At 30.5% G+C, this 26,127-nt stretch overlaps 1 protein-coding gene across 11 annotated transcripts; it reads right to left on the reverse strand.

Annotated features, from left to right (window-relative positions):
- Positions 1-1,739: 1,739 nt before the first annotated feature.
- LOC126842111 (uncharacterized) lies at positions 1,740-26,127 on the reverse strand. 11 transcript variants are annotated; one of them, XM_050578993.1, is made up of 4 exons: positions 21,000-21,275; positions 19,539-19,684; positions 17,276-18,488; positions 1,740-1,838 (listed from the first exon to the last, which is right to left on the reverse strand). In XM_050578993.1, the coding sequence occupies exons 1-4, from the start codon at positions 21,223-21,225 to the stop codon at positions 1,801-1,803; spliced, it is 1,623 nt and encodes a 540-aa protein (XP_050434950.1). In that variant the 5' UTR covers positions 21,226-21,275; the 3' UTR covers positions 1,740-1,800. The 11 variants fall into 11 exon arrangements, with proteins under 11 accessions (XP_050434950.1, XP_050434959.1, XP_050434954.1 ...); XM_050579002.1 differs by lacking the exon at positions 1,740-1,838 and adding an exon at positions 1,881-2,139 and having other exon boundaries at positions 17,576-18,488; XM_050578997.1 differs by lacking the exon at positions 1,740-1,838 and adding an exon at positions 7,032-7,130 and having other exon boundaries at positions 19,539-19,610; positions 21,073-21,275.

Raw genomic sequence — 26,127 nt, forward strand, 5'->3', positions numbered from 1 at the left:
ATAAATGTAACACAATGTATTATTATGATCAAAACAATAGTTTAAATATCATTTAGCAATGAACATACATTTTCTTATTAAAGTGATTATGAATTTTTTATACGTGGTTAATAATTTATAATAAAAACATTTTTTTTTTACATCGGATATTCAAATATTTTTCATCTTTCATTTGGGAAGACGAAGTTGGTGAATTGGTTACCTCTTATATAGAATACTAGAGTACTTAAACTTGTATTACTCATTGAATAACATGTTCGTAAACGAATAATATTTTTAAATTAATAAACACCTTACATCGCCTAAAGTGGTAAAAATAATTATATAATCGTATTCAGCTTTTATATAATATTTTATCATTAAAATTCGTGAGCATTGTATTTTTTATAAGTTCCATATAGAAAAATGTTGTTTGCACCAAACTTGTATTAAAGTACACTATAGAGTCTGCACTGTAGTATTTGTTTTTGGCAACGGTTTTCCGCCAACTGTTTTGCTGCATGTTTTTCTCGTAATAAGAGTCAAAAACAATGTAAGATCTACCAATAGCCAAGAAAACTCTTCTGCCTTCCATTATTATCAATCCGACCCGATGTAGGTAATAGGTAAAATAGATTTTTAAGAAATAATTCCTATATTTTTAAATGATCCATTCTAGAGTTTAAATTTATTTAGGTCTTTCCCAAATTGTAATAGTGTAACACCATAGCCTAAAATTACTTTGCATCTATGTATTTTGCATATACCAGGCATATTTTTTTTTCAATTGACACTCAGTAGCTAACCTTTTCTTTCATTTGGAAAACATTTTAAAACACCTTAAGAGTAAAATACTAGATAGTACTCGCTTATACAATTACTAGTTATATTATATTGTTATGAATTCCGAACGTTAAACTATTTATAAAATAATGTTTAATACCACAGACGTATTCGTATTGTCGATAGAAATAAATAAATAATGATACAGACGATACTATTTGTTCAATGGAGTTAACTACAATACCGGGTTGTCGCGAATGCCACCAATTAACTGTTAATGCAACAAAACGGTGGTTTCCATATTATTATTTTGTATTTCACTGCATGCACACAAAATATTCCTTTTAAATATTTTATAGGAAATATCAAATATGATATTCGATATTTGTATTTCTTCTAACTAGGCAAACTGACTTGAGTTTCTTCTTATCTCTAGTCATTAAAATAGCATGCAATCCTCCCAAGTTAATACCGACACGGGCAAACGAATTGGTCTTATGTAATGGAAAATAGCGTAAACCCCCTTTTTATTATTATTATCGCTATTAAATAAGCAATCGTCAACGATCAAAAATATTTTAATAATAAATGTAAAATCCGAGCTTTTTTATTTATTTATATTTTGTTTACCACTATATCTGTAGGTATAATATCTGCAAGTCGTTTTTTTTTGTTCATACACAAAATAACAGGTACAGCCGTTCTCGGTACCTACTGTTTGCTGTACAAACATACGCCGGATGAGTGTTGTACTTGTTTTAAGAATAATATTCTTCGGTTTTTTTAACAAATTTTGAAACACATTGAAATGGGAGACAAAGTGTTTAACACTGATTATTATATATTTTATTTCGATTTATAATTTATAAAGACAACAGTTCAATGTAAAACAATTTATTATTTTGAATCGGAAGAATAATTTAAATATAATTTAGCAATGAACAATTTAGTTAAATAGTGAATATGATTTTTTATACGTGGTAATGAAATATAAAAAAAAAAATATATTTTTTACATATGATATTTAAAGTATCTCTATCATTCATTTGGGAAAACAAAGTCGTCGAATTGGTTACCTCTTATAAAGAATAGTAGAATATTTAAACTTGTACCAGACAAATAACGGGTGGTGTCTAAATAGAAGATTATAAATCTATATACAAGATGACCAAGAAATTCGTGATCCTCATAATTTCTAGTTTTTTTTTTAATTAATGCTAAATCTATTGTAGGCGCTCCATAATCCGAATTTGGTTCAGTGACACTACCGAGAATGTGGTTTACTTCGCCCTCTAGTTTTTCTATAATTGTATTTAGCTTTTCGTCTTCGGGTGTATATAATTCACTCAGTAAATTTAGTACGTCGTTAAAAAAAGGGTCATCAGTCAGGAAAGTACAAACTTATTCGTTTATTATCTCTATTAACCTATTATAACGACTTTGAGCTTGACTTCCTATTTTTTGATAAACGAATAAAATTATCCATACATGACTGTACCATTTCGCTTTTATGACGTCCAACAAAACTTTGTGTAACTTAATGTGTTTGAACGGTTGTTTTGGCCATTCCCCACTTTCATATTGATCCGAGAGATTGTCAATTTCCTCATTAATTATAGGATATATACATGTCCATCGAAATAAAAGGCCCGTTACGTTTTCAGTAAATCCACGAGGCAACGTGACAAGACAAGGTTTCGTGCATTGGTTTTATTAAACGCAGTTAGTCTATTTAAATTTTCAAATGATATAAATTTACATCGTAATTTACATGTAAAATAGTGCTTACAAATTAATTTATCTTAAAAACCACCATCAAGAATGAAACACGTTGTATGTCAGATGACGGTTGGGCATCAAGAATTAAGGAGTAGTTGTGATTAGAAGAAATGTAACCAACGGAGAAAAGGAAAGAGATAGTAGGCCACGACTGGGAAGATGGAAGGGATAATCGACAACTCGATATACCTCCTTAACTTCTAGAAATCAAAAACCAATTTTTTTCAAATTAAAATGAGTTACAATGTGATTGATAATTATTAAATGTTTTATTTAGTTTTATAATTTATAACGACAACAGCTAAAGCTGTGACAATTTATTATTATGAATCAAAACAATGGTTTAAATAGCATTTAGCAATGAACATTTTATTACTGTAGTGAGTATGAATTTTTATACGTGGTTAATAATTTATAATAAAAAATTGTTTTATTTTACATTTGATAATCAAAGGTTTTCATCATTCATTTGGAAAAACAAAGTCGGTGAATTGGTTTCCTCTTATGTAGAATAATAAAATACTTAAACTTGTTATATCCATGTCTCTATTTATATTTAAAACAAAGTGCTTCAAGCTATTTACATGATCATGTAGAAATTTGGGATCATTAAACCTTTTAGTCTTTCGATTGATTAATTCATAAGCAATTGTAGCCTCTTTATATTCATAATTCGGTCCAGTGACACTTCTCAAAATGCGGTTGACTTCGTTCTTTAATAATTCTATAGTTGTATTTATCTTATCGTCTTCGGGTGTATATATTTTACTAAGTAAGATTAATACGTCATTAAAGGTTTGGTCATCAGTATACATAAAATTAAGTTGTGCATTTATTACATGTATTAACTTATCATACGTGTATTGAGCTCTACTTCCTATTTTCTGATAAACGAACAAATATATCCAAATATAACAGTACCATCTCGCTTTTATGACTTCCAAAAGAACTTTGTGTAACTTAATGTGTTTGAACGGTTGTTTTGGCCATTCTCCACTTGTATATTGCTTCGAGAGATGGTCAATTTCCTCTTTAATTATAGGATATATACATGTCCATCGAAATAAAAGGCCGGTTATTTTTTCAGTAAATCCACGAAGCATCAAGCACAAGTGCTTCAACACTAAATTTCCGACATCAATCCCCAATCTCAACTTATAATTATCAAAGAAGAAAATTCGATATTTTTGGTCGTCCATTTTCAAAGACATATCTGACGGTAGAGGATCATCGTTAATTATGTAATTATTTCCACGACACTCCGTTAAAATTTTCCGTAGGCTTTCTTTAATCTCTGGTAAGCAATCGTTTGGCAATTTTGATGTGTCCAACAAGTTTTTTTTTTTATCTAACAGTTGTACATGCAACTTCCATAGCCAATCGCTCACTATAAATCCACCTCTGTAAGACATGTCTATCATTAAGTAGACGTAATGGACAATATCTTTTAAATCATCTTCTCCTTGGGCTAAAGCGGCCTTAAGGAATACGCAGTTCGTGCAATGTATCTCTTGTAATTTACGATAAAATTTTATTTGAGTTAAAATTCTATTGTTTAGCGATTCGCCGTCGTCACATTTTGAGGTCAGTGTCGTTATGTCGTTAGTGCTAAATTCAATTGGTCTGGAACTTAGTGTCTTGTATGCGTTCAACGTTTCAATAAAGGCAACCTCATACGGTGCAATGTACATGAATTGTTGCAAACGTTCCACCTAAAAACATGCAATAATTCAACTTGGTTTTGAATATTATTTTTGTTAAACGCATTTTGTGTTTAGACATTATAAATATAGGATATATAAAAATGTACATAAAAGAGGGAAGGAAAAGAAATAACAGGATACGCCCGAGAAGGACAGAGTGGCGAAAATGTGATGTAAAACATCAAAAGTCATCTCAGCCTGGTGCAAGAGACAAATATGAGAAAGAATGGAGTGAGAGTCAGCAAGAAAGGTAGGGGAAATTATGACTCCACAACAGATTGTGCATAATCGATTTAACTAAATGATCCTCAATATTCACTTTTACATCACCCATAGCAAACCATGCTATGCGTGATGCAAGCAAAAGCAAGACGATCAGCAATTGATACCTGGCTTACAGTTACCTTCATTAGTGACATAACTTAAAACCTAGAGAGACTTTAATTCCAAGGCTAAGTCAGTAGACTAGACATTCATTTACGAAATCAAGAAGAGGAAGTGAAGAATTGAAATATTATAAAAAATAGCTAGATATACAGTAGGAAGGATTGGAAATTAAAAGCAATAGGGACGTTGTATTGGTCAAGGGAAATTTAAATAGTAGATCATAGCATTAGGTCTTGAACGGTAATGAGAACGCAACGAATTTGTCCACATAAAAAATTTGAGTGCTGATTTGGAAGAGACAGAACCAGCGGTGAAAACAAGTCAGGAGTTAGGGATGTTTGATGGATAAAAATTATAGAACAAAGATCCAACTAAAGAACGGAGCAGACTGGAACGTTGTTCAAAAGTATAACTATGAAAAACAGTACATATGGTAACATCTGGCACGACAACATTGAACAAAGACCAAATTTATTTTTACAATACCTAAATGGACACAAAATATTTTCATTTACATAATTTTGGTAACTTGAAAATAAGTCCCAAACGAGTATTTCTAATTTCAATATATATTTTTATTTACTTGTATCTTTTGATAAACTTCTGAATCCGATATCGCGCTGGTTATTTCGGAGACAGTCGGTTTGCGTAAAACCTTTTCGGATAACCGTTCATGTTGGATCCTTCTTTCATTTTCTTTTTCATTTTCGTCATCTTGACCATTGGCCTCCGTTAAAAAACAGAAAACGAACTTTAGTACTAAGAAAATAATTCTTAATTGCAGCTTCATAATGTCGCTAACCAGCTTTCAGAATAATAAGACAATATACTTAGGATAGGAGAACAATATGAGTGAACAAAAGAATATGTATAATATGTTTAAACTAACACAGACTTTACATCGCCTAAAGCGGTAAAATTATTTACATAGTCGTATTCAGTTCTTATATATTTGATCGCTAAAATTTATGAGTAGGGAATTTTATTTAAGTTCCATATGAAAAAAAAACAATAACAACAATTATTGACAACAAAAGTGTATTGTAGTTCGCTATAGAGTATATAATGTAGTATTTGTTTTCGGCATCGGTTTGCTGCCAACTGTTTAGCTGTATTTTTTTCTAGAAATATAGGTAAAAAATAATTTAAGATCTACAATTAGTCAAGACAACAGATCTGCCTTGCCATTTATACCAATCCGGTCCGATAAAAGTTCAAAAATATCTAAAAGAAATAATTCCTTTATTTTCAAATGATCAATTCTAAAAGTTAAATATTTTTAATGCTATCTCATATTTAAGTATTGTTTCCTCATCTAGGTATTTTGCAATGTATTAAACTATGTAGCTAACCTTTTCTTTCCTATGGTAATATATTTTAGACACTAAAAAAGTAAAATACTTGTTAGTACTCGTTAATTACACAAATACTAGTTTTATTATATTGTTATGAATTCCGAACGTTAAAATATTTACAAATTAATGTTTATTATCCCAGATGTATTCGTATTGTCGATAGAAATAAATAAATAATGATTCAGACAATACTATTTGTTCATTGGAGCTAACTACAATATCTGGTTGTCACGGATGCCACCAATTAACTGTTAATGCAACAAAACGGTGGTTTCCATATTATTATTTTGTACTTCGCTGCGTGCACACAAAATATTCCTTTTAAATATTTTATAGGAAATACCAAATATGATATTCGATATTGCATAGTGTAAAATTTCACAGTCCAAAATAGTTAACAGTAAGGTTGAATCAACTGTTATCGTTGATATCTTATCGCCAAGATATATTAAACGATATTTGTATTTCTACTAACTAGGCAAACTGACTTGACTTATTCTTTACTATAGTCGTTAAAATAATATGCAATCTTCCCAGGTTAATACCGACAAGGGCAAACGAATTGGTCCTATTTAATGGAAAGTAACGTCAACCCCCTTTTTATTATTACTATCGCTATTAAATGATCTTTCGTCAACGATCAAAAAAATTGTAATAATAAATGTAAAATCCGAGCTTTTTTATTTATTTATATTTTGTTTACCACTATATCTGTAGGTATATTATCTGCACGTCGTTTTTTTTGATCATACACAAAATAACAGCTACAGCCAATCTTGGTACCGACTGTTTGCTGTACACACATACGTCGGATAAATTTTGTACTTGTTAATAAAAATAATATTCTTCGGGTTTTTAACAAGTTTTTAAATTGAAATAGGAAACAAAGTGATTAATAATTATTATAATATGTTTTGTTTAGATTTAAAATTTATAAAGACAACAGTTCAATGTAAAACAATTTATTATTTTGAATCGGAAGAATAATTTAAATATAATTTAGCAATGAACAATTTAGTTAAATAGTGAATATGATTTTTTATACGTGGTAATGAAATATAAAAAAAAAAATATATTTTTTACATATGATATTTAAAGTATCTCTATCATTCATTTGGGAAAACAAAGTCGTCGAATTGGTTACCTCTTATAAAGAATAGTAGAATATTTAAACATGTACCAGACAAATAACGGGTGGTGTCTAAATAGAACTTTATAAATCTATATACAAGATGACCAAGAAATTCGTGATCCTCATAATTTCTAGTTTTTCTTTTAATTAATGCTAAATCTATTGTAGGCGCTCCATAATCCGAATTTGGTTCAGTGACACTACCGAGAATGTGGTTTACTTCGCCCTCTAGTTTTTCTATAATTGTATTTAGCTTTTCGTCTTCGGGTGTATATAATTCACTCAGTAAATTTAGTACGTCGTTAAAAAAAGGGTCATCAGTCAGGAAAGTAAAAACTTGTTCGTTTATTATCTCTATTAACCTATCATAACGGCTTTGAGCTTGACTTCCTATTTTTTGATAAACGAATAAAATTATCCATACATGACTGTACCATTTCGCTTTTATGACGTCCAAAAGAACTTTGTGTAACTTAATGTGTTTGAACGGTTGTTTTGGCCATTCTCCACTTGTATATTGCTTCGAGAGATTGTTAATTTCCTCTTCAATTATAGGATATATACTTGTCCATCGAAATAAAAGGCCGGTTATTTTTTCAGTAAATTCACGAAGCAACCTCCACAAGTGGTTCAACAATAAATTTCCGACATCAATCCCCAATCTCAACTTATAATTATCAAAGAAGAAATTTCGATATTTTCGGTCGTCCATTTTCAAAGACATATCCGACGGTAGAGGATCATCGATCATTATGTAATTATTTTTAAGACACTCTGTTAAAATTTTCCGTAGGCTTCCTTTAATCTCTGGTAAGCAATCGTTTGGCAATTTTGATGTGTCCAACAAGTTTCTTTTTAGTTCTAACAGTTGTACATGCAATTTCCATAGCCAACCGCTCACTATAAATCTACCTCTGTAAGTCATGTCTATCATTAAGTAGACGTAATCTACAATATCTTCTAAATCATCTTCCCCTTGGGCTAAAGCGGCCTTAAGGAACACGCAGTTCGTGCAATGTATCTCTTGTAATTTACGGTAAAGTTTAATTTGAGTCAGAATTCTTTTGTTCAGCAATTCGTCGTCGTCATGCTTTGAGGTCAGTGTCGCTATGTCATTGGTGCTAAATTCAATTGGTCTGGAACTTAGTGTCTTGTAGGCATTCAATGTTTCAATAAAGGTAACCCAGTACGGTGCAATGTACATGAATTGTTGCAAACGTTCCACCTAAAAACATGCAATAATTCAACTTGGTTTTGAATATTAGTTTTACTAATCGCATTTTGTTTTAATGATATAAAACTATGACGTTTAACAAAAGTGGTGCAAAATTGATTTAACCGACTTATCCTGTAGTGTTCATCTTTACGTCTTGCATAGCGAAACATGCTATACGTAGGAGAAGTATCTTAAAATGTAAAAGGTGCTAAGATAGACGAAAGATAGCAAAAACAAGACGATCAGCAATTTTTACCTAGTTTATAGTTACCTACAATTCTGATATGACTTAAAGCCCATAGAGACTTTACTTCCCAGGCTAAGCCGATAGACTAGACATTTATTTATCAAGAGGAGGAAGTGAGGAGTTAAAAGAATTAGAAAAATAGACGGCATGCAGGATTGCGAATAGCAATCAGTGGTAACGATAATGAGGATGCAACGAATTTGTCCACAATTGAAATTTTTAGTGCTGGAAAACACCCGCTGTCTATCTATAAGAGACAAAACCAGCGGTAAATACAAGTAAGGAGTTAGGGATGTTTGATGGATAAAAATTATAGAACAAAGATCCAACTAAAGAATGGAGCAGACTGGAATGTTGCTCAGAAGTATAACTATGAAAAACAGCAGATATGGTAACATCTGGCGTGTACATGAAAGCTGTTTTACATAAAATATTTTATCCAACTGGACACAAATATTTGTATTTGTATAATTTTAGTGATTCAAAAATAAGTCTTAAACAAATATACCTAATCCCAATATATTTTTGTAATTACTTGTATCTTTTGATAAATTTCTGAATCCGATATCGCGCTGGTTATTTCGGAGACAGTCGGCTTGCGTAAAACCTTTTTGGATAACCGTTCATGTTGGATCCTATTTTCAACTTCTTTTTTATCTTCGCCATCATTACCATTGCCCTCCGTTAAAAAACAGAAAACCAACTCTAGGATTAAGAACATAATTCTTAATTGCAGCTTCATTATGTTACTAACTAGCATTCACAATAATTAGACAATATCTTCGAGTTAGAGAACGCGATGAGTGAAAAATAAGTTGGTGTACGAATAATATTTTAAAACTAATACAGACTTTACATCGTCTAAAGTTGTAAAAATATTTACATAATTGTATACGGCTTTTATATATTTAGTCATTAAAATTTATGAGCATGGTATTTTGTATAAGTTCCTTATGAAAAAAATATATCAAGAACAACAATTGTTGATAATAAAAAAGTATTGTAGTTCACTATAGAGTATGTAATGTTGTATTTGTTTTCGACAACGGTTTTTTGCCAATTGTTTAGCCACATGTTATTCTGGCAATATGAGTCAGAAACCATTTAAGATCTACTATTAGCCAAGACAACAGTTCTGTGTTGCCATTATTACCAATCCGATCCGATGTAGGTAATATGTAAAACAGATCTTTAACAAATAATTCTTTTATTTTTAAATGATAGAAGGTAAATTTTTATACAATTTCATATACCAGACATATTTTTTCAAACTGAATGCTAAATAATATCACTGTACTCTAATACGGACTATAAGAGACTGACTGTATATTGTGTTGTCCGATAACAGTAACATTAATACACCTTATCATTAATAATCATTAACATAAATAACACTTTCCTCCCTTTAATTTAGACAAATATTTAAACCTAATTAAAACAATAAAAATGTGATCATTACAAGTTTCAATCATTTTAACACAATATAAAAAACATAACATAAAATGAATTACAAAATATAAGTTTACATGTATACATAATTTCCTTTCATTAATATATTATTTAATTTAATTATACCTTTTAGGTTTCTTAATTTCTCTATTTAATCTTCTCAAATGTTTCCCTTTTTTCTTTCTATCTATCTTATCTTTATTTCCTATGTTTATTATCTCAGTCCCCAATTTACACGCCTCTTTTTTATTTGGGTATCTTATTTGATTACAATGTACTCTTCTCATCCCATTATTAACTTTAATCACATAAATAAGTTTACTCAACCTTTTCACAACTGTTGCAGGTAACCATTTTATAAACTCTTTATAATGATTTCTATAAATTACTTTCTCTCATTCTTTATAAGTAACAAATAGTTTGTTGTTCTTGTATATAATATACATTTTTATTTAAATTAAATGCAACTTTTTTATTTTTATATTTTACTTCATTATTTAAAACTTTTTTATTCAACAAATTTGTTCTGGTTTTGGGTTTATAAGAAAACAACATCTCAAAGGGTGATTTTAACGTTACCGTTGACGGTACATTATTGTAACTACTAATAAATCTTAAAATTGATTCTTCTATTTTAAAATCATTGTATTTATAATCTAATAAATATTTTTTAACTGTTTGTACCCCTCTTTCTGCCAACTCATTAGATTAGCTTTGACAGGGTGGTGACTTAGTTATTTTAATGTTGGATTCTAAACCAAATTTCTTAAACTCCCAAAAAATAAATGGCGGGACGTTGTCTAAAACAATTTCTTCTGCAATTCCAAAATACACAAAACTCTCTTGTAACGCCTTAATTACTTTTACACAACTTGTACCTTTCATCTTCTTAACATCTATAAACTTACTTTAGGCATCCACAATTATTAAAAATGTATGATTACTAAAATGAAAAAAATCTATATGGATTCTTTTAAACGGCCTACTTGTCCTTGGCCACTTTGATATGACTACTTCTTTATTCATATTTTTTGTTTGATCACACAAAACACAACCTTTTGCATAGTCTTCTATATCTTTTGACATGTTTTTCCACCAAAATATATCTCTAGCAGACATTTTCATCCTAATAATACCCTCATGATCTTTATGAAGTAATTGTAGAACTTTGTTTTTTAATTGAACAGGTATTACTAGTCTGTCTCCATAAAATATACAATTATCTTGTGTACTGAAATAATCTTTTAGTCTTACATAATACTTAAAATCTTTATCTATTCATTTTGGCCAACCTTCCATTACAAAATATTTAATCACATACTCCGAAATGGACTGCCCTTGTTTTTTGGTCTTTTAAATGAAACTTATACCTTTTCGGTATTTCGTTTTTTTCAGGAATAAAATGTTTTTTTTAAAACACTTACTAGATCTTCGTTTTTTTTCTTTGCTGGTTCTTCTGGAAATATTAATTTCTTCAACGTTGAATAGGTATTATGGCCTATAAACGTTAGCAATAATGCCACCTTTTTTTCGTCTTGTATGTCATTTAAGACAAAAAACTGTTGTAACCGTTCACTATATTCATTGAAGTCGTCACCTGGTACATACGATTGAATTTAACCTAACACCATTATTATTATTAAAAATATTGTTTTAAACACACGTGTTTTGCTTTATTTTATCCAGTTTTAGGTTATAAGGAATGGGAAAATGGGAAATAATATCACTGTACTCTAATACGGACTATACGAGACTGACTGTATATTGTGTCGACCGATAACAGTATCATAAAGAAACCTTATTATTAATAATCATTAACATACATAACACTAACATTTCCTTTCCTATGAAACAAAAAATATTAGGCACCCAAAGAGTATAATACTAGATAGTACTCGTTTAATACATGGGTACTAGAAAAAATTGTATTGTTATATTTTCCAAACGCTATAATGTTTTTAGAATAATGTTCATTATCACGGATGTAATAATTGTATTATGGATAGAAATAAAGAAATAATGATTCAGATACTACTATTTTTCAAGTAAAGTTTACTACAATATTTGATAACTGGTTGTCCATAACATTTAACTTAAGCTATAACTTACTAGCTCACACAAGTCTCGAGCTATTACCGTATAATATTTATAAGAGGCCATAATGTTGTCCAGTTATTTTTATTATTGCTTTACCAAAAATTATTTGGCCGATAAAGAGTTTATAATTTGGCTATTATTGTTATTATTGTTTTACCATAATATTGTTGTGCCAAAGGGGCAATTGTTTATTTATTATTTATGAATTGTTTATTTATTATTGAGTTGTAATTGATTTTTTAAAATATTTATTCAATTATTAAAATTGAATTTAGTCCAAGTCATTTAAAAAATCACACACCCACATATTGCATGCACTAATCTTTGATCACTACATAGCTCTCTGGTTTTGCGAATGCGACCGTTCCAACTTCCAGTTAAGCTATATATATATATATATTGGATTTATCGCCTTGTAGGTATGAAGTAGGAAATAAAATAAATTACTTTTGTTATTAACGTGTTAAGTCCACCTAAGAAGAAATATATTCACCAATAAAGGACCCCCTCCAAGAAGATATTCAACCATATAACTAATATTGTTGACACATTGGCCCTGTCAAGTTAGCTAAGAAAATTGTAAAGCATAAAATAAATATATTAGAGGTAGGTTATTATTAACATGACAACGCCTCTCTTGTTTTAACTATCATAGTTCTCAAATACAAGTTAAGCTTTTTGGGAGTTTCAACAGTCCTGTATTTAATTAACAGAAGTCAGCAGCAAATTTCACAGAGAGATACCCACAGCTGGATCCTAATATCAGATTTCTCCGAATTCAAACTCTGTTACCTGAATCTCCCTAATAATACCTCCTTAATTTTTAAAATAAAAGTATAATTTTATTTAAAAAGAAAATGAGTTACAAAGTGATTGATAATTATTAAACGTTTTATTTATAGAAAAACAGCTAAATGTCAGACAATTTATGATTATGAATCCAAACAATAGTTTAAATATCATTTAGTAATGAATAACAATTTAGTTAAATAGTGAGTATAAATTTTTATATTTCGTAAATTATTTAAAATAAAATATTATATGTTTTTTACATCTGATATTCTAAGTATCTCCATCATTCATTTGGGAAAATATAGTTGGCGAATTGGTTTCCTCTAATATAAGATACTAGAATACTTAACTCTGTACCAGATATTAGATTTTTAGTGTATAAAATGAAGCTTAGAAATCTTTCTACAAGTATTCCTAGAAATTTTGGATACTTAAAATTGCTAGTCGCGCTTGTAATCAATTTCAAATCAATTGTAGGTCCTTCATTACCAGAATTTGGTTCAGTGACACTTCCCAGAATGCGGTTCACTTCGCCCTCTAGTTTTTCTATAATTGTATTTAGCTTTTCGTCTTCGGGTGTATATAATTCACTCAGTAAATTTAGTACTTCGTTAAAGAATGGGTCGTCAGTATGGAAAAAATGTACTTCTTCGTTTATTATCTTTATTAGCCTATCATAATGGCTTTGAGCTTGACTTCCTATTTTTTGATAAACGAATAAAATTATCCATATATGACTGTACCATTTCGATTTTATGACTTCCAAAAGAACTTTGTGTAACTTAATGTGTTTGAACGGTTGTTTTGGCCATTCCCCACTTTCATATTGATCCGAGAGATTGTCAATTTCCTCATTAATTATAGGATATATACATGTCCATCGAAATAAAAGGCCCGTTACGTTTTCAGTAAATCCACGAGACAACCTCCAAAAGTGGTTCAACAACAAATTTCCGACATCAATCCCCAATCTCAACTTATAGTTTTTCTTGAAGAAAATTCGATATTTTTGGTCGTCCATTTTCAAAGACATATCTGACGGTAGAGGCTCATCGTTCATTATGTAATTATTTCCACGACACTCCGTTAAAATTTTCCGTAGGCTTCCTTTAATCTCTGGTAAGCACTCGTTTGGCAATTTTGATGTGTCCAACAAGTTTTTTTTTAGTTCTAACAGTTGTACATGCAATTTCCATAGCCAACCGCTCACTATAAATCTACCTCTGTAAGACATGTCTATCATTAAGTAGACGTAATCTACAATATCTTCTAAATCATCTTCCCCTTGGGCTAAAGCGGCCTTAAGGAATACGCAGTTCGTGCAATGTATCTCTTGTAATTTACGGTAAAGTTTAATTTGAGTCAGAATTCTTTTGTTCAGCAATTCGTCGTCGTCATGCTTTGAGGTCAGTGTCGCTATGTCATTGGTGCTAAATTCAATTGGTCTGGAACTTAGTGTCTTGTAGGCATTCAATGTTTCAATAAAGGTAACCCAGTACGGTGCAATGTACATGAATTGTTGCAAACGTTCCACCTAAAAACATGCAATAATTCAACTTGGTTTTTAATATTATTTTTATTAATCGCATTTTCTAATTTATTCATTAGACATTATAAATATAGAATATATAGGAATGTACCATAAAGAGGGAAGGAAAGGAAAAAACAGTATACGGCTAAGAAAGATAGAGTGGCGAAAATGTGGTGTGAAACATCAAAAGTCATCTAAGCCTGGTGCAAGAGACAAATATGTGAAAGAATTGAGTGAGAGTCGACAACAAAGGGAGGAGAAATTATGACCTTTACATCACGCATAGCAAACCATGCTATGCGTGATGTAAGCGAAAGCGAGACGATCAGCAATTGATACCTGGTTTACAGTTACCTTCATTAGTGACATAACTTGAAATCTAGAGAGACTTTAATTTCAAGGCTAAGTCAGTAGACTAGACATTTATTTAGGAATCAAGAAGAGGAAGTGAAGAATTGAAAGATTAGAAAAAACAGCTAGATATACGGTAGAAAGGATTGGAAATTAGAAGCAATAGGGACGTTGTATTGGTCAAGGGAAATTTAGATGGTAAAGCAAAACATTAGATCTTGAACGGTGATGAGAACGCAACGAATTTTTCCACAAAGAAAGTTTGAGTGCTAATTTGGAAGAGACAGAACCAGCGGTGAAAACAAGTCAGGTGTTAGGGATGTCTTATGATTAAAATTATTGAACAAAAATCCAACTAAAGAACGGAGCAGACTGGAATGTTGCTCAAAAGTATAACTATGAAAAACAATAGTTATGGTAACATCCGGCACAACAACATAGAACAAAGACCAAATTTATTTGTACGATACCTAAATGGACACAAAGTTTTTTCATTTACATAATTTAGGTAACTTAAAAATAAGTCCTAAATGAGTATTTCTAATACCAATATATATATTTATTTACTTGTATCTTTTGATAAACTGCTGAATCCGATATCGCGCTGGTAATTTCGGAGGCAGTCGGCTTGCGTAAAACCTTTTCGTATAACCGTTCATGTTGAACCCTCTTCTTTCATTTTCGTCATCTTTACCGTTGCCCTCCGTTAAAAAACAGAAAACGAACTTAAGTACTAAGAAAATAATTCTTAATTGCAGCTTCATAATGTCGCTAACTAGCTTTCAGAATAATAAGACAATATACTTGGGATAGGATAACAATATGAGTGAACAAAAGAATATGTATAATATGTTTAAACTAACACAGACTTTACATCGCCTAAAGCGGTAAAAATATTTACATATTCGTATTCAGTTCTTATATATTTGATCGCTAAAATTTATGAGTAGGGAATTTTGTTTAAGTTCCATATGAAAAAAAAACAATAACAACAATTATTGACACCAAAAGTGTATTGTAGTTCGCTATAGAGTATATAATGTAGTATTTGTTTTCGGCATCGGTTTGCTGCCAACTGTTTAGCTGTATTTTTTTCTAGAAATATAGGTCAAAAACAATTTAAGATCTACAATTAGTCAAGACAACAGATCTGCCTTGCCATTTATACCAATCCGGTCCGATAAAAGTTCAAAAATATCTAAAAGAAATAATTCCTTTATTTTCAAATGATCAATTCTAAAAGTTAAAAATGTTTAATGCTTTCTCATATTTAAGTATTGTTTCCTCATCTAGGTATTTTGCAATGTATTAAACTATGTAGCTAACCTTTTCTTTCCTATGGTAATATATTTTAGACACTAAAAAAGTAAAATACTTGTTAGTACTCGTTAATTACACAAATACTAGTTTTATTATATTGTTATGAATTCCGAACGTTAAAATATTTACAAATTAATGTTTATTATCCCAGATGTATTCGTATTGTCGATAGAAATAAATAAATAATAATTCAGACAATACTATTTGTTCAATGAAGTTAACTACAATATCTGGTTGTCGCGGATGCCACCAATTAACTGTTAATGCAACAAAACGGTGGTTTCCATATTATTATTTTGTATTTCGCTGCGTGCACACAAAATATTCCTTCTAAATATTTTATAGGAAATATCAAATATGATATTCGATATTGCATAGTGTAAAATTTCACAGTCCCAAATAGTTAACAGTAAGGTTGAATCAACTGTTATCGTTGATATCCTATCGCCAAGATATATTAAACGATATTTGTATTTCTACTAACTAGGCAAACTGACTTGATGTTATTCTTTACTATAGTCGTTAAAATAATATGCAATCTTCCCAGGTTAATACCGACAAGGGCAAACGAATTGGTCCTATTTAATGGAAAGTAACGTCAACCCCCTTTTTATTATTACTATCGCTATTAAATGATCTTTCGTCAACGATCAAAAAAATTGTAATAATAAATGTAAAATCCGAGCTTTTTTATTTTTTTATATTTTGTTTACCACTATATCTGTAGGTATAATATCTGCACGTCGTTTTTTTTGATCATACACAAAATAACAGCTACAGCCGTTCTTGGTACCGACTGTTTGCTGTACACACATACGTTGGATAAATTTTGTACTTGTTAATAAAAATAATATTCTTCGGGTTTTTAACAAGTTTTTAAATTGAAATAGGAAACAAAGTAATTAATAATTATTATAATATGTTTTGTTTAGATTTAAAATTTATAAAGACAACAGTTCAATGTAAAACAATTTATTATTTTGAATCGGAAGAATAATTTAAATATAATTTAGCAATGAACAATTTAGTTAAATAGTGAATATGATTTTTTATACGTGGTAATGAAATATAAAAAAAAAAATATATTTTTTACATATGATATTTAAAGTATCTTCATCATTCATTAGGGAAAACAAAGTCGTCGAATTGGTTACCTCTTATAAAGAATAGTAGAATACTTAAACTTGTACCAGACAAATAACGGCTAGTGTCTAAACTGAAGATTATAAATCTATATACAAGATCACCAAGAAATTCGTGATCCTCATAATTTCTAGTTTTTTTTCTAATCAATGCTAAATCTATTGTAGGCGCTCCATAATCCGAATTTGGTTCAGTGACACTACCGAGAATGCGGTTTACTTCGACCTCTAGTTTTTCTATAATTGTATCTAGCTTTTCGTCTTCGGGTGTATATAATTCACTCAGTAAATTTAGTACGTCGTTAAAAAAAGGGTCATCAGTCAGGAAAGTACAAACTTGTTCGTTTATTATCTCTATTAACCTATTATAACGGCTTTGAGCTTGAATTCCTATTTTTTGATAAACGAATATGATGATCCAAATATGACTATACCATCTGGCTTTTATGACGTCCAAAAGAACTTCGTGTAACTCAATGTGTTTAAACGGTTGTTTTGGCCATTCCCTACTTTCATATTGATGCACGAGATTGTCAACTACCTTTTTAATGACAGGATATATATTTGGCCAACCAAATGAAAGGCCAGTTATGTTGTTAGAAAATTTATCCTCAAACCTCCACAAGCCGTCCAACAACAAATTTCCGACATAAATCTCCAATCTTAACGTATAATTATCAAAGAAGAAATTTCGATATTTTCGGTCGTCCATTTTCAAAGACATATCCGACGGTAGATAATCATCGATCATTATGTAATTATTTTTAAGACACTCCGTTAAAATTTTCCGCAGGCTTTCTTTAATCTCTGGAAAGCAATCGTTTGGCAATTTAAATGTGTCCAACTCGTTTCGTTGTAGTTCTAAAAGTTGTATATGCAATTTCCATAGCCAACCACTCACTATAAATCTACCTCTGTAAGACATGTCTATCATTAAATAGACGTAATCAACAATATCTTCTAAATCATCTTCTCCTTGGGCTAAAGCGGCCTTAAGGAATACGCAGTTCGTGCAATGTATCTCTTGTAATTTACGGTAAAGTTTAATTTGAGTCAGAATTCTTTTGTTCAGAAATTCGTCGTCGTCATGCTTTGAGGTCAGTGTCGTTATGTCATCGGTGCTAAATTCAATTGGTCTGGAACTTAGTGTCTTGTATGCGTTCAATGTTTCAATAAAGGTAACCCAGTATGGTGCAATGTACATGAATTGTTGCAAACGTTCCACCTAAAAACATGCAATAATTCAACTTGGTTTTGAATATTAGTTTTACTAATCGCATTTGGTTTTAATGATATAAAATTATGACGTTTAACAAAATTGGTAAAAAATTACAAAGTAATTTATTTAAACGAAGAAACCAGCGTTAAGAATTAAAGACGTTATAGGAGAGATGACGGTAGGGGATCAAGATTACGGAGTAGTTGTATGTCAGAAGAAGTAAAAGAGGGAAGGAGAGGTAATAATAGGCTACAGCTGAGAAAGAGAGAGCGTCGAAAATATGGAGTGAAACATCTAAACTCATCTCGGTCTGGCGCAAGAGACGAATATAAAAAGAATTGAGTGAGAGTTGACAAGAAAGGGAGGGTAACAAATTGTGACCGGCGCAAAATTGATTTAACCGACTTATCCTTTAGTGTTTATCTTTACGTCTTGCATAGCGAAACATGCTATACGTGGGAGAAGTAAAATGTAAAAGGTGCTAAGATAGACGAAAGATAGCAAACACAAGACAATCAGCAATTTATACCTAGTTTATAGTTACCTACAATTCTGATATGACTTGAAACCCAGAGAGACTTTACTTCCCAGGCTAAGCCGATAGACTAGACATTTATTTATCAAGAGGAGGAAGTGAGGAATTAAAAGAATTAGAAAAATAGACGGCATGCAGGATTGCGAATAGCAATCAGTGGTAACGATAATGAGGATGCAACGAATTTGTCCACAATTGAAATTTTTAGTGCTGGAAAACACCCGCTGTCTATCTATAAGAGACAAAACCAGCGGTAAACACAAGTAAGGAGTTAGGGATGTTTGATGGATAAAAATTATAGAACAAAGATCCAACTAAAGAATGGAGCAGACTGGAATGTTGCTCAGAAGTATAACTATGAAAAACAGCAGATATGGTAACATCTGGCGTGTACATGAAAGCTGTTATACAATAAATATTTTACCTAACTGGACACAAAATATTTGTATTTGTATAATTTTAGTAATTAAAAAATAAGTCCTAAACAAATATACCTAATCCCAATATATTTTTGTAATTACTTGTATCTTTTGATAAATTTCTGAATCCGATATCGCGCTGGTTATTTCGGAGACAGTCGGCTTGCGTAAAACCTTTTCGGATAACCGTTCATGTTGGATCCTATTTTCAGCTTCTTTTTCATTTTCGCCATCATTACCATTGCCCTCCGTTAAAAAACAGAAAACGAACTTAAGTATTAAGAAAATAATTCTTTTTATATTATTCGCAAAGGAAATACGATATCATAAAATAATTCAACAGAGATCCTGCTAAAAAACGGAGCAGATTTAAATGTTGTTCAGAAGTATAACTATGAAAAACAGTAGATATGGTAACATCTGGCACAACAACATAGAACAAAGACCAAATTTATTTTTACAATACCCACCTGAACACAAAATATTTGTGTTTGTATAATATTGGTAATTAAAAATTCCTAAACAAATATATCTAATTCCAATATATTTTTGTAATTCCATGTTCATGTTGGATTATTTTTTCAGTTTCTTTTTCATTTTCGTCATCTTAACCATTGCCCTCCGTTAAAAAACAGAAAACCAACTTGGTAAAAATATTTGCATAATCGTATACAGCTTTTATACATTAAATCGTTAAAAATTATGAGCATGGTATTTTGTATAAGTTCCATATGAAAAATATACCAATAACAATAATTGTTGACACCAAAAAAATATTGTAGTTCACTATTGAGTATATAATGTAGTATTTGTTTTTGGCAACGATTTTCTGCCAACTGTTTAGCCGCATGTTATTCTGGCAGTATGAGTCAGAAACCATTTAAGATCTACTATTAGCCAAGGCCCAAGACAACAGTTCTGTGTTGCCATTATTACCAATCCGACCCGAAATAGGTAATAGAAAAAACAGATTTTTAAGAAGTAATTCCTATATTTTTAAATGATCCATTCTAGAATTCATATTTATTTAGATCTTTTCCGTATTATAATAGTGTAACACCATTGCCTAAAATGATTTTGCATCTAGGCATTTTGCATATTCCAGACATATATAACAAACTTAAAATAGCTAGAATGCAGGATTAAAAATTAGAAGCAATAAGGACGTTGTATTGGTCAAAGAAATTTAAATTGTAGAGCATAGCATTAGATCTTCAACGGTAAAGAGAACGCAACGAATTTGTCCACAAAGAAAATTTCAGTGCTGATTTACAAGAGACCGAATCAGCGCTGAAAACAAGTCAGGAGTTAAGGATGTTTTATAGAATAAAATAATTGAACAAAAATCCAACTTAAGAACAGAGCAGAACAGAATGTTGTTCAGAAGTATAACTATGAAATACAGTAGATATGGTAACATCTGGCATAACAACATAGAACAAAGACCAAATTTATTTTTACGATACCCAACTAGACACAAAATATTTGTATTTGTAAAATTTTAGCAATTAAAAAATAAATCCTTAACAAATATACCTAATCCCAATATATTTTTTTAAATTACTTGTATCTTTTGATCAATTTCTAAATCCGATATCGCGCTGGTTATTTCGGAGACAGTCGGCTTGCGTAAAACCTTTTCGGATAACCGTTCATGTTGGATCCTTTTTTCAGTTTCTTTTTCATTTTCGTCATCATTACCATTGCCCTCCGTTAAAAAACAGAAAACCAACTCTAGGATTAAGAACATAATTCTTAATCGCAGCTTCATTATGTTACTAACTAGCATTCACAATAAATAGACAATATCTTCGAGTTAAGAGAACGCGATGAGTGAACAATAAGTTGGTGTACGAATAATATTTGAAAACTTATACAGATTTTACATCGTCTAAAGTTGTAAAAATATTTACATAATTGTATACAGCTTTTATATATTTAGTCATTAAAATTTATGAGCATGGTATTTTGTATAAGTTCCTTATGAAAAAAATATATCAAGAACAACAATTGTTGATAATAAAAAAGTATTGTAGTTCACTATAGAGTATGTAATGTTGTATTTGTTTTCGACAACGGTTTTTTGCCAATTGTTTAGCCACATGTTATTCTGGCAATATGAGTCAGAAACCATTTAAGATCTACTATTAGCCAAGACAACAGTTCTGTGTTGCCATTATTACCAATCCGATCCGATGTAGGTAATATGTAAAACAGATCTTTAACAAATAATTCTTTTATTTTTAAATGATAGAAGGTAAATTTTTATACAATTTCATATACCAGACATATTTTTTCAAACTGAATGCTAAATAATATCACTGTACTCTAATACGGACTATACGAGACTGACTGTATATTGTTTTCGACCGATAACAGTAACATTAATAAACCTTATCATTAATAATCATTAACATAAATAACACTTTCCTCCCTTTAATTTAGACAAATATTTAAACCTAATTAAAACAATAAAAATGTGATCATTACAAGTTTCAATCATTTTAACACAATATAAAAAACATAACATAAAATGAATTACAAAATATAAGTTTACATTTATACATAATTTCCTTTCATTAATATTTTATTTAATTTAATTAAACCTTTTAGGTTTCTTAATTTCTCGATTTAATCTTCTCAAATGTTTCCCTTTTTTCTTTCTATCTATCTTATCTTTATTTCCTATGTTTATTATCTCAGTCCCCAATTTACACGCCTCTTTTTTATTTGGGTATCTTATTTGATTACAATGTACTCTTCTCATCTCATTATTAACTTTAATCACATAAATAAGTTTACTCAACCTTTTCACAACTGTTGCAGGTAACCATTTTATTAACTCTTTATAATGATTTCTATAAATTACTTTCTCTCTTTCTTTATAAGTAACAAATAGTTTGTTTTTATTGTATATAGTATACATTTTTATTTAAATTAAATGCAACTTTTTTATTTTTATATTTTACTTCATTATTTAAAACTTTTTTATTCAACAAATTTGTTCTGGTTTTGGGTTTATAAGAAAACAACATCTCAAAGGGTGATTTTAACGTTACCGTTGACGGTACATTATTGTAACTACTAATAAATCTTAAAATTGATTCTTCTATTTTAAAATCATTGTATTTATAATCTAATAAATATTTTATAAGATAATTTTTAACTGTTTGTACCCCTCTTTCTGCCAACTCATTAGATTAGCTTTGACAGGGTGGTGACTTAGTTATTTTAATGTTGGATTCTAAACCAAATTTCTTGAACTCCCAAAAATTGGAGCTTTTCGTCTTCGGGTGTATATAATTCACTCAGTAATTTAGTACGTCATTAAAGAATAGGTCGTCAGTATGGAAAAAATTTACTTCTTCGTTTATTATCTTTATTAGCCTATCATAATGGCTTTGAGCTTGACTTCCTATTTTTTGATAAACGAATAAAATTATCCATATATGACTGTACCATTTCGCTTTTATGACTTCCAAAAGAACTTTGTGTAACTTAATGTGTTTGAACGGTTGTTTTGGCCATTCTCCACTTGTATATTGCTCCGAGAGATTGTCAATTTCCTCATTAATTACAGGATATATACATGTCCATCGAAATAAAAGGCCCGTTACGTTTTCAGTAAATCCACGAGGCAACCTCCAAAAGTGGTCCATCAACAAATTTCCGACATCAATCCCCAATCTCAACTTATTGGTTTTATTAAACGCAGTTAGTCTATTTAAATTTTCAAATGATATAAATTTACATCGTAATTTACATGTAAAATAGTGCTTACAAATTAATTTATCTAAAAAACCACCATCAAGAATGAAATACGTTGTATGTCAGATGACGGTTGGGCATCAAGAATTAAGGAGTAGTTGTGATTAGAAGAAATGTAACCAACGGAGAAAAGGAAAGAGATAGTAGGCCACGACTGGGAAGATGGGAGGGATAATCGACAACTCGATATACCTCTTCAACTTCTAGAAATCAAAAACCAATTTAATGAGATGTCAATGTGATTGATAATTATTAAATGTTTTATTTAGTTTTATAATTTATAATGACAACAGCTAAAGCTGTGACAATTTATTATTATGAATCAAAACAATGGTTTAAATAGCATTTAGCAATGAACATTTTATTACTGTAGTGAGTATGAATTTTTATACGTGGTTAATAATTTATAATAAAAAATTGTTTTATTTTACATTTGATAATCAAAGGTTTTCATCATTCATTTGGAAAAACGAAGTCGGTGAATTGGTTTCCTCTTATGTAGAATAATAAAATACTTAAACTTGTTTTATCCATGTCGCTATTTATATTTAAAACAAAGTGCTTCAAGCTATTTACATGATCATGAAGAAATTTGGGATCTTTAAACCTTTTAGTCTTTTTATTGATTAATTCATAAGAAATTGTAGCCTCTTTATATTCATAATTCGGTCCAGTGACACTTCTCAAAATGCGGTTGACTTCGTTCTTTAATAATTCTATAGTTGTATTTATCTTATCGTCTTCGGGTGTATATATTTTACTAAGTAAGATTAATACGTCATTAAAGGTTTGGTCATCAGTATACATAAAATTAAGTTGTGCATTTATTACATGTATTAACATATCATAATAGTATTGAGCTCTACTTCCTATTTTCTGATAAACGAATAAATGTATCCAAATATAACAGTACCATTTCGCTTTTATGATGTCCAAAAGAACTTTGTGTAACTTAATGTGTTTGAACGGTTGTTTTGGCCATTCTCCACTTGTATATTGCTTCGAGAGATTGTTAATTTCCTCTTCAATTATAGGATATATACATGTCCATCGAAATAAAAGGCCGGTTATTTTTTCAGTAAATTCACGAAGCAACCTCCACAAGTGGTTCAACAATAAATTTCCGACATCAATCCCCAATCTCAACTTATAATTATCAAAGAAGAAAATTCGATACTTTTGGTCGTCCATTTTCAAAGACATATCTGACGGTAGAGGATCATCGTTAATTATGTAATTATTTCCACGACACTCCGTTAAAATTTTCCGTAGGCTTTCTTTCATCTCTGGTAAGCAATCGTTTGGCAATTTTGATGTGTCCAACAAGTTTTTTTTTAGTTCTAACAGTTGTACATGCAACTTCCATAGCCAATCGCTCACTATAAATCCACCTCTGTAAGACATGTCTATCATTAAGTAGACGTAATGGACAATATCTTTTAAATCATCTTCTCCTTGGGCTAAAGCGGCCTTAAGGAATACGCAGTTCGTGCAATGTATCTCTTGTAATTTACGGTAAAATTTTATTTGAGTTAAAATTCTATTGTTTAGCGATTCGCCATCGTCACATTTTGAGGTCAGTGTCGTTATGTCGTTAGTGCTAAATTCAATTGGTCTGGAACTTAGTGTCTTGTATGCGTTCAACGTTTCAATAAAGGCAACCTCATACGGTGCAATGTACATGAATTGTTGCAAACGTTCCACCTAAAAACATGCAATAATTCAACTTGGTTTTGAATATTATTTTTGTTAAACGCATTTTGTGTTTAGACATTATAAATATAGGATATATAGAAATGTACATAAAAGAGGGAAGGAAAAGAAATAACAGGATACGCCCGAGAAGGACAGAGTGGCGAAAATGTGATGTAAAACATCAAAAGTCATCTCAGCCTGGTGCAAGAGACAAATATGAGAAAGAATGGAGTGAGAGTCAGCAAGAAAGGTAGGGAAAATTATGACTCCACAACAGATTGTGCATAATCGATTTAACTAAATGATCCTCAATATTCACCTTTACATCACCCATAGCAAACCATGCTATGCGTGATGTAAGCAAAAGCAAGACGATCAGCAATTGATACCTGGCTTACAGTTACCTTCATTAGTGACATAACTTAAAACCTAGAGAGACTTTAATTCCAAGGCTAAGTCACTAGACATTCATTTACGAAATCAAGAAGAGGAAGTGAAGAATTGAAATATTATAAAAAATAGCTAGATATACAGTAGGAAGGATTGGAAATTAGAAGCAATAGGGACGTTGTATTGGTCAAGGGAAATTTAAATAGTAGATCATAGCATTAGGTCTTGAACGGTAATGAGAACGCAACGAATTTGTCCACATAAAAAATTTGAGTGCTGATTTGGAAGAGACAGAACCAGCGGTGAAAACAAGTCAGGAGTTAGGGATGTTTTATGATTAAAATTATTGAACAAAAATCCAACTAAAGAACGGAGCAGACTGGAACGTTGTTCAAAAGTATAACTATGAAAAACAGTACATATGGTAACATCTGGCACAACAACATAGAACAAAGACCAAATTTATTTTTACGATACCTAAATGGACACAAAATATTTTCATTTACATAATTTTGGTAACTTGAAAATAAGTCCCAAACGAGTATTTCTAATTTCAATATATATTTTTATTTACTTGTATCTTTTGATAAACTTCTGAATCCGATATCGCGCTGGTTATTTCGGAGACAGTCGGTTTGCGTAAAACCTTTTCGGATAACCGTTCATGTTGGATCCTTCTTTCGTTTTCTTTTTCATTTTCGTCATCTTTACCATTGGCCTCCGTTAAAAAACAGAAAACGAACTTTAGTACTAAGAAAATAATTTTTAATTGCAGCTTCATAATGTCGCTAACTAGCTTTCAGAATAATAAGACAATATACTTGGGATAGGAGAACAA

This window comes from Adelges cooleyi, unplaced genomic scaffold (assembly GCF_023614345.1).
Source record: "Adelges cooleyi isolate 19-005CV unplaced genomic scaffold, UGA_ACOO_1.1 ACOO_flye_CR_arks_rails_tigmint_CR_PRNA_446, whole genome shotgun sequence".
Lineage (NCBI taxonomy): Eukaryota > Metazoa > Arthropoda > Insecta > Hemiptera > Adelgidae > Adelges > Adelges cooleyi.

Bases quoted from the DNA above. Each gene is read 5' to 3' on its own strand.
- LOC126842111 (XM_050578993.1), bottom strand. From the start codon at position 21,225: ATGCTAGTTAGTAACATAATGAAGCTGCGATTAAGAATTATGTTCTTA. The intron at 19,685-20,999 runs TAATTTAAAAAA...GTTTTTTAACGG, and splicing joins AATTGATCAAAAGATACAAG to AGGGCAATGGTAATGATGGC. The intron at 18,489-19,538 runs GTAATTACAAAA...GCATGTTTTTAG, and splicing joins AAATTTATCAAAAGATACAA to GTGGAACGTTTGCAACAATT.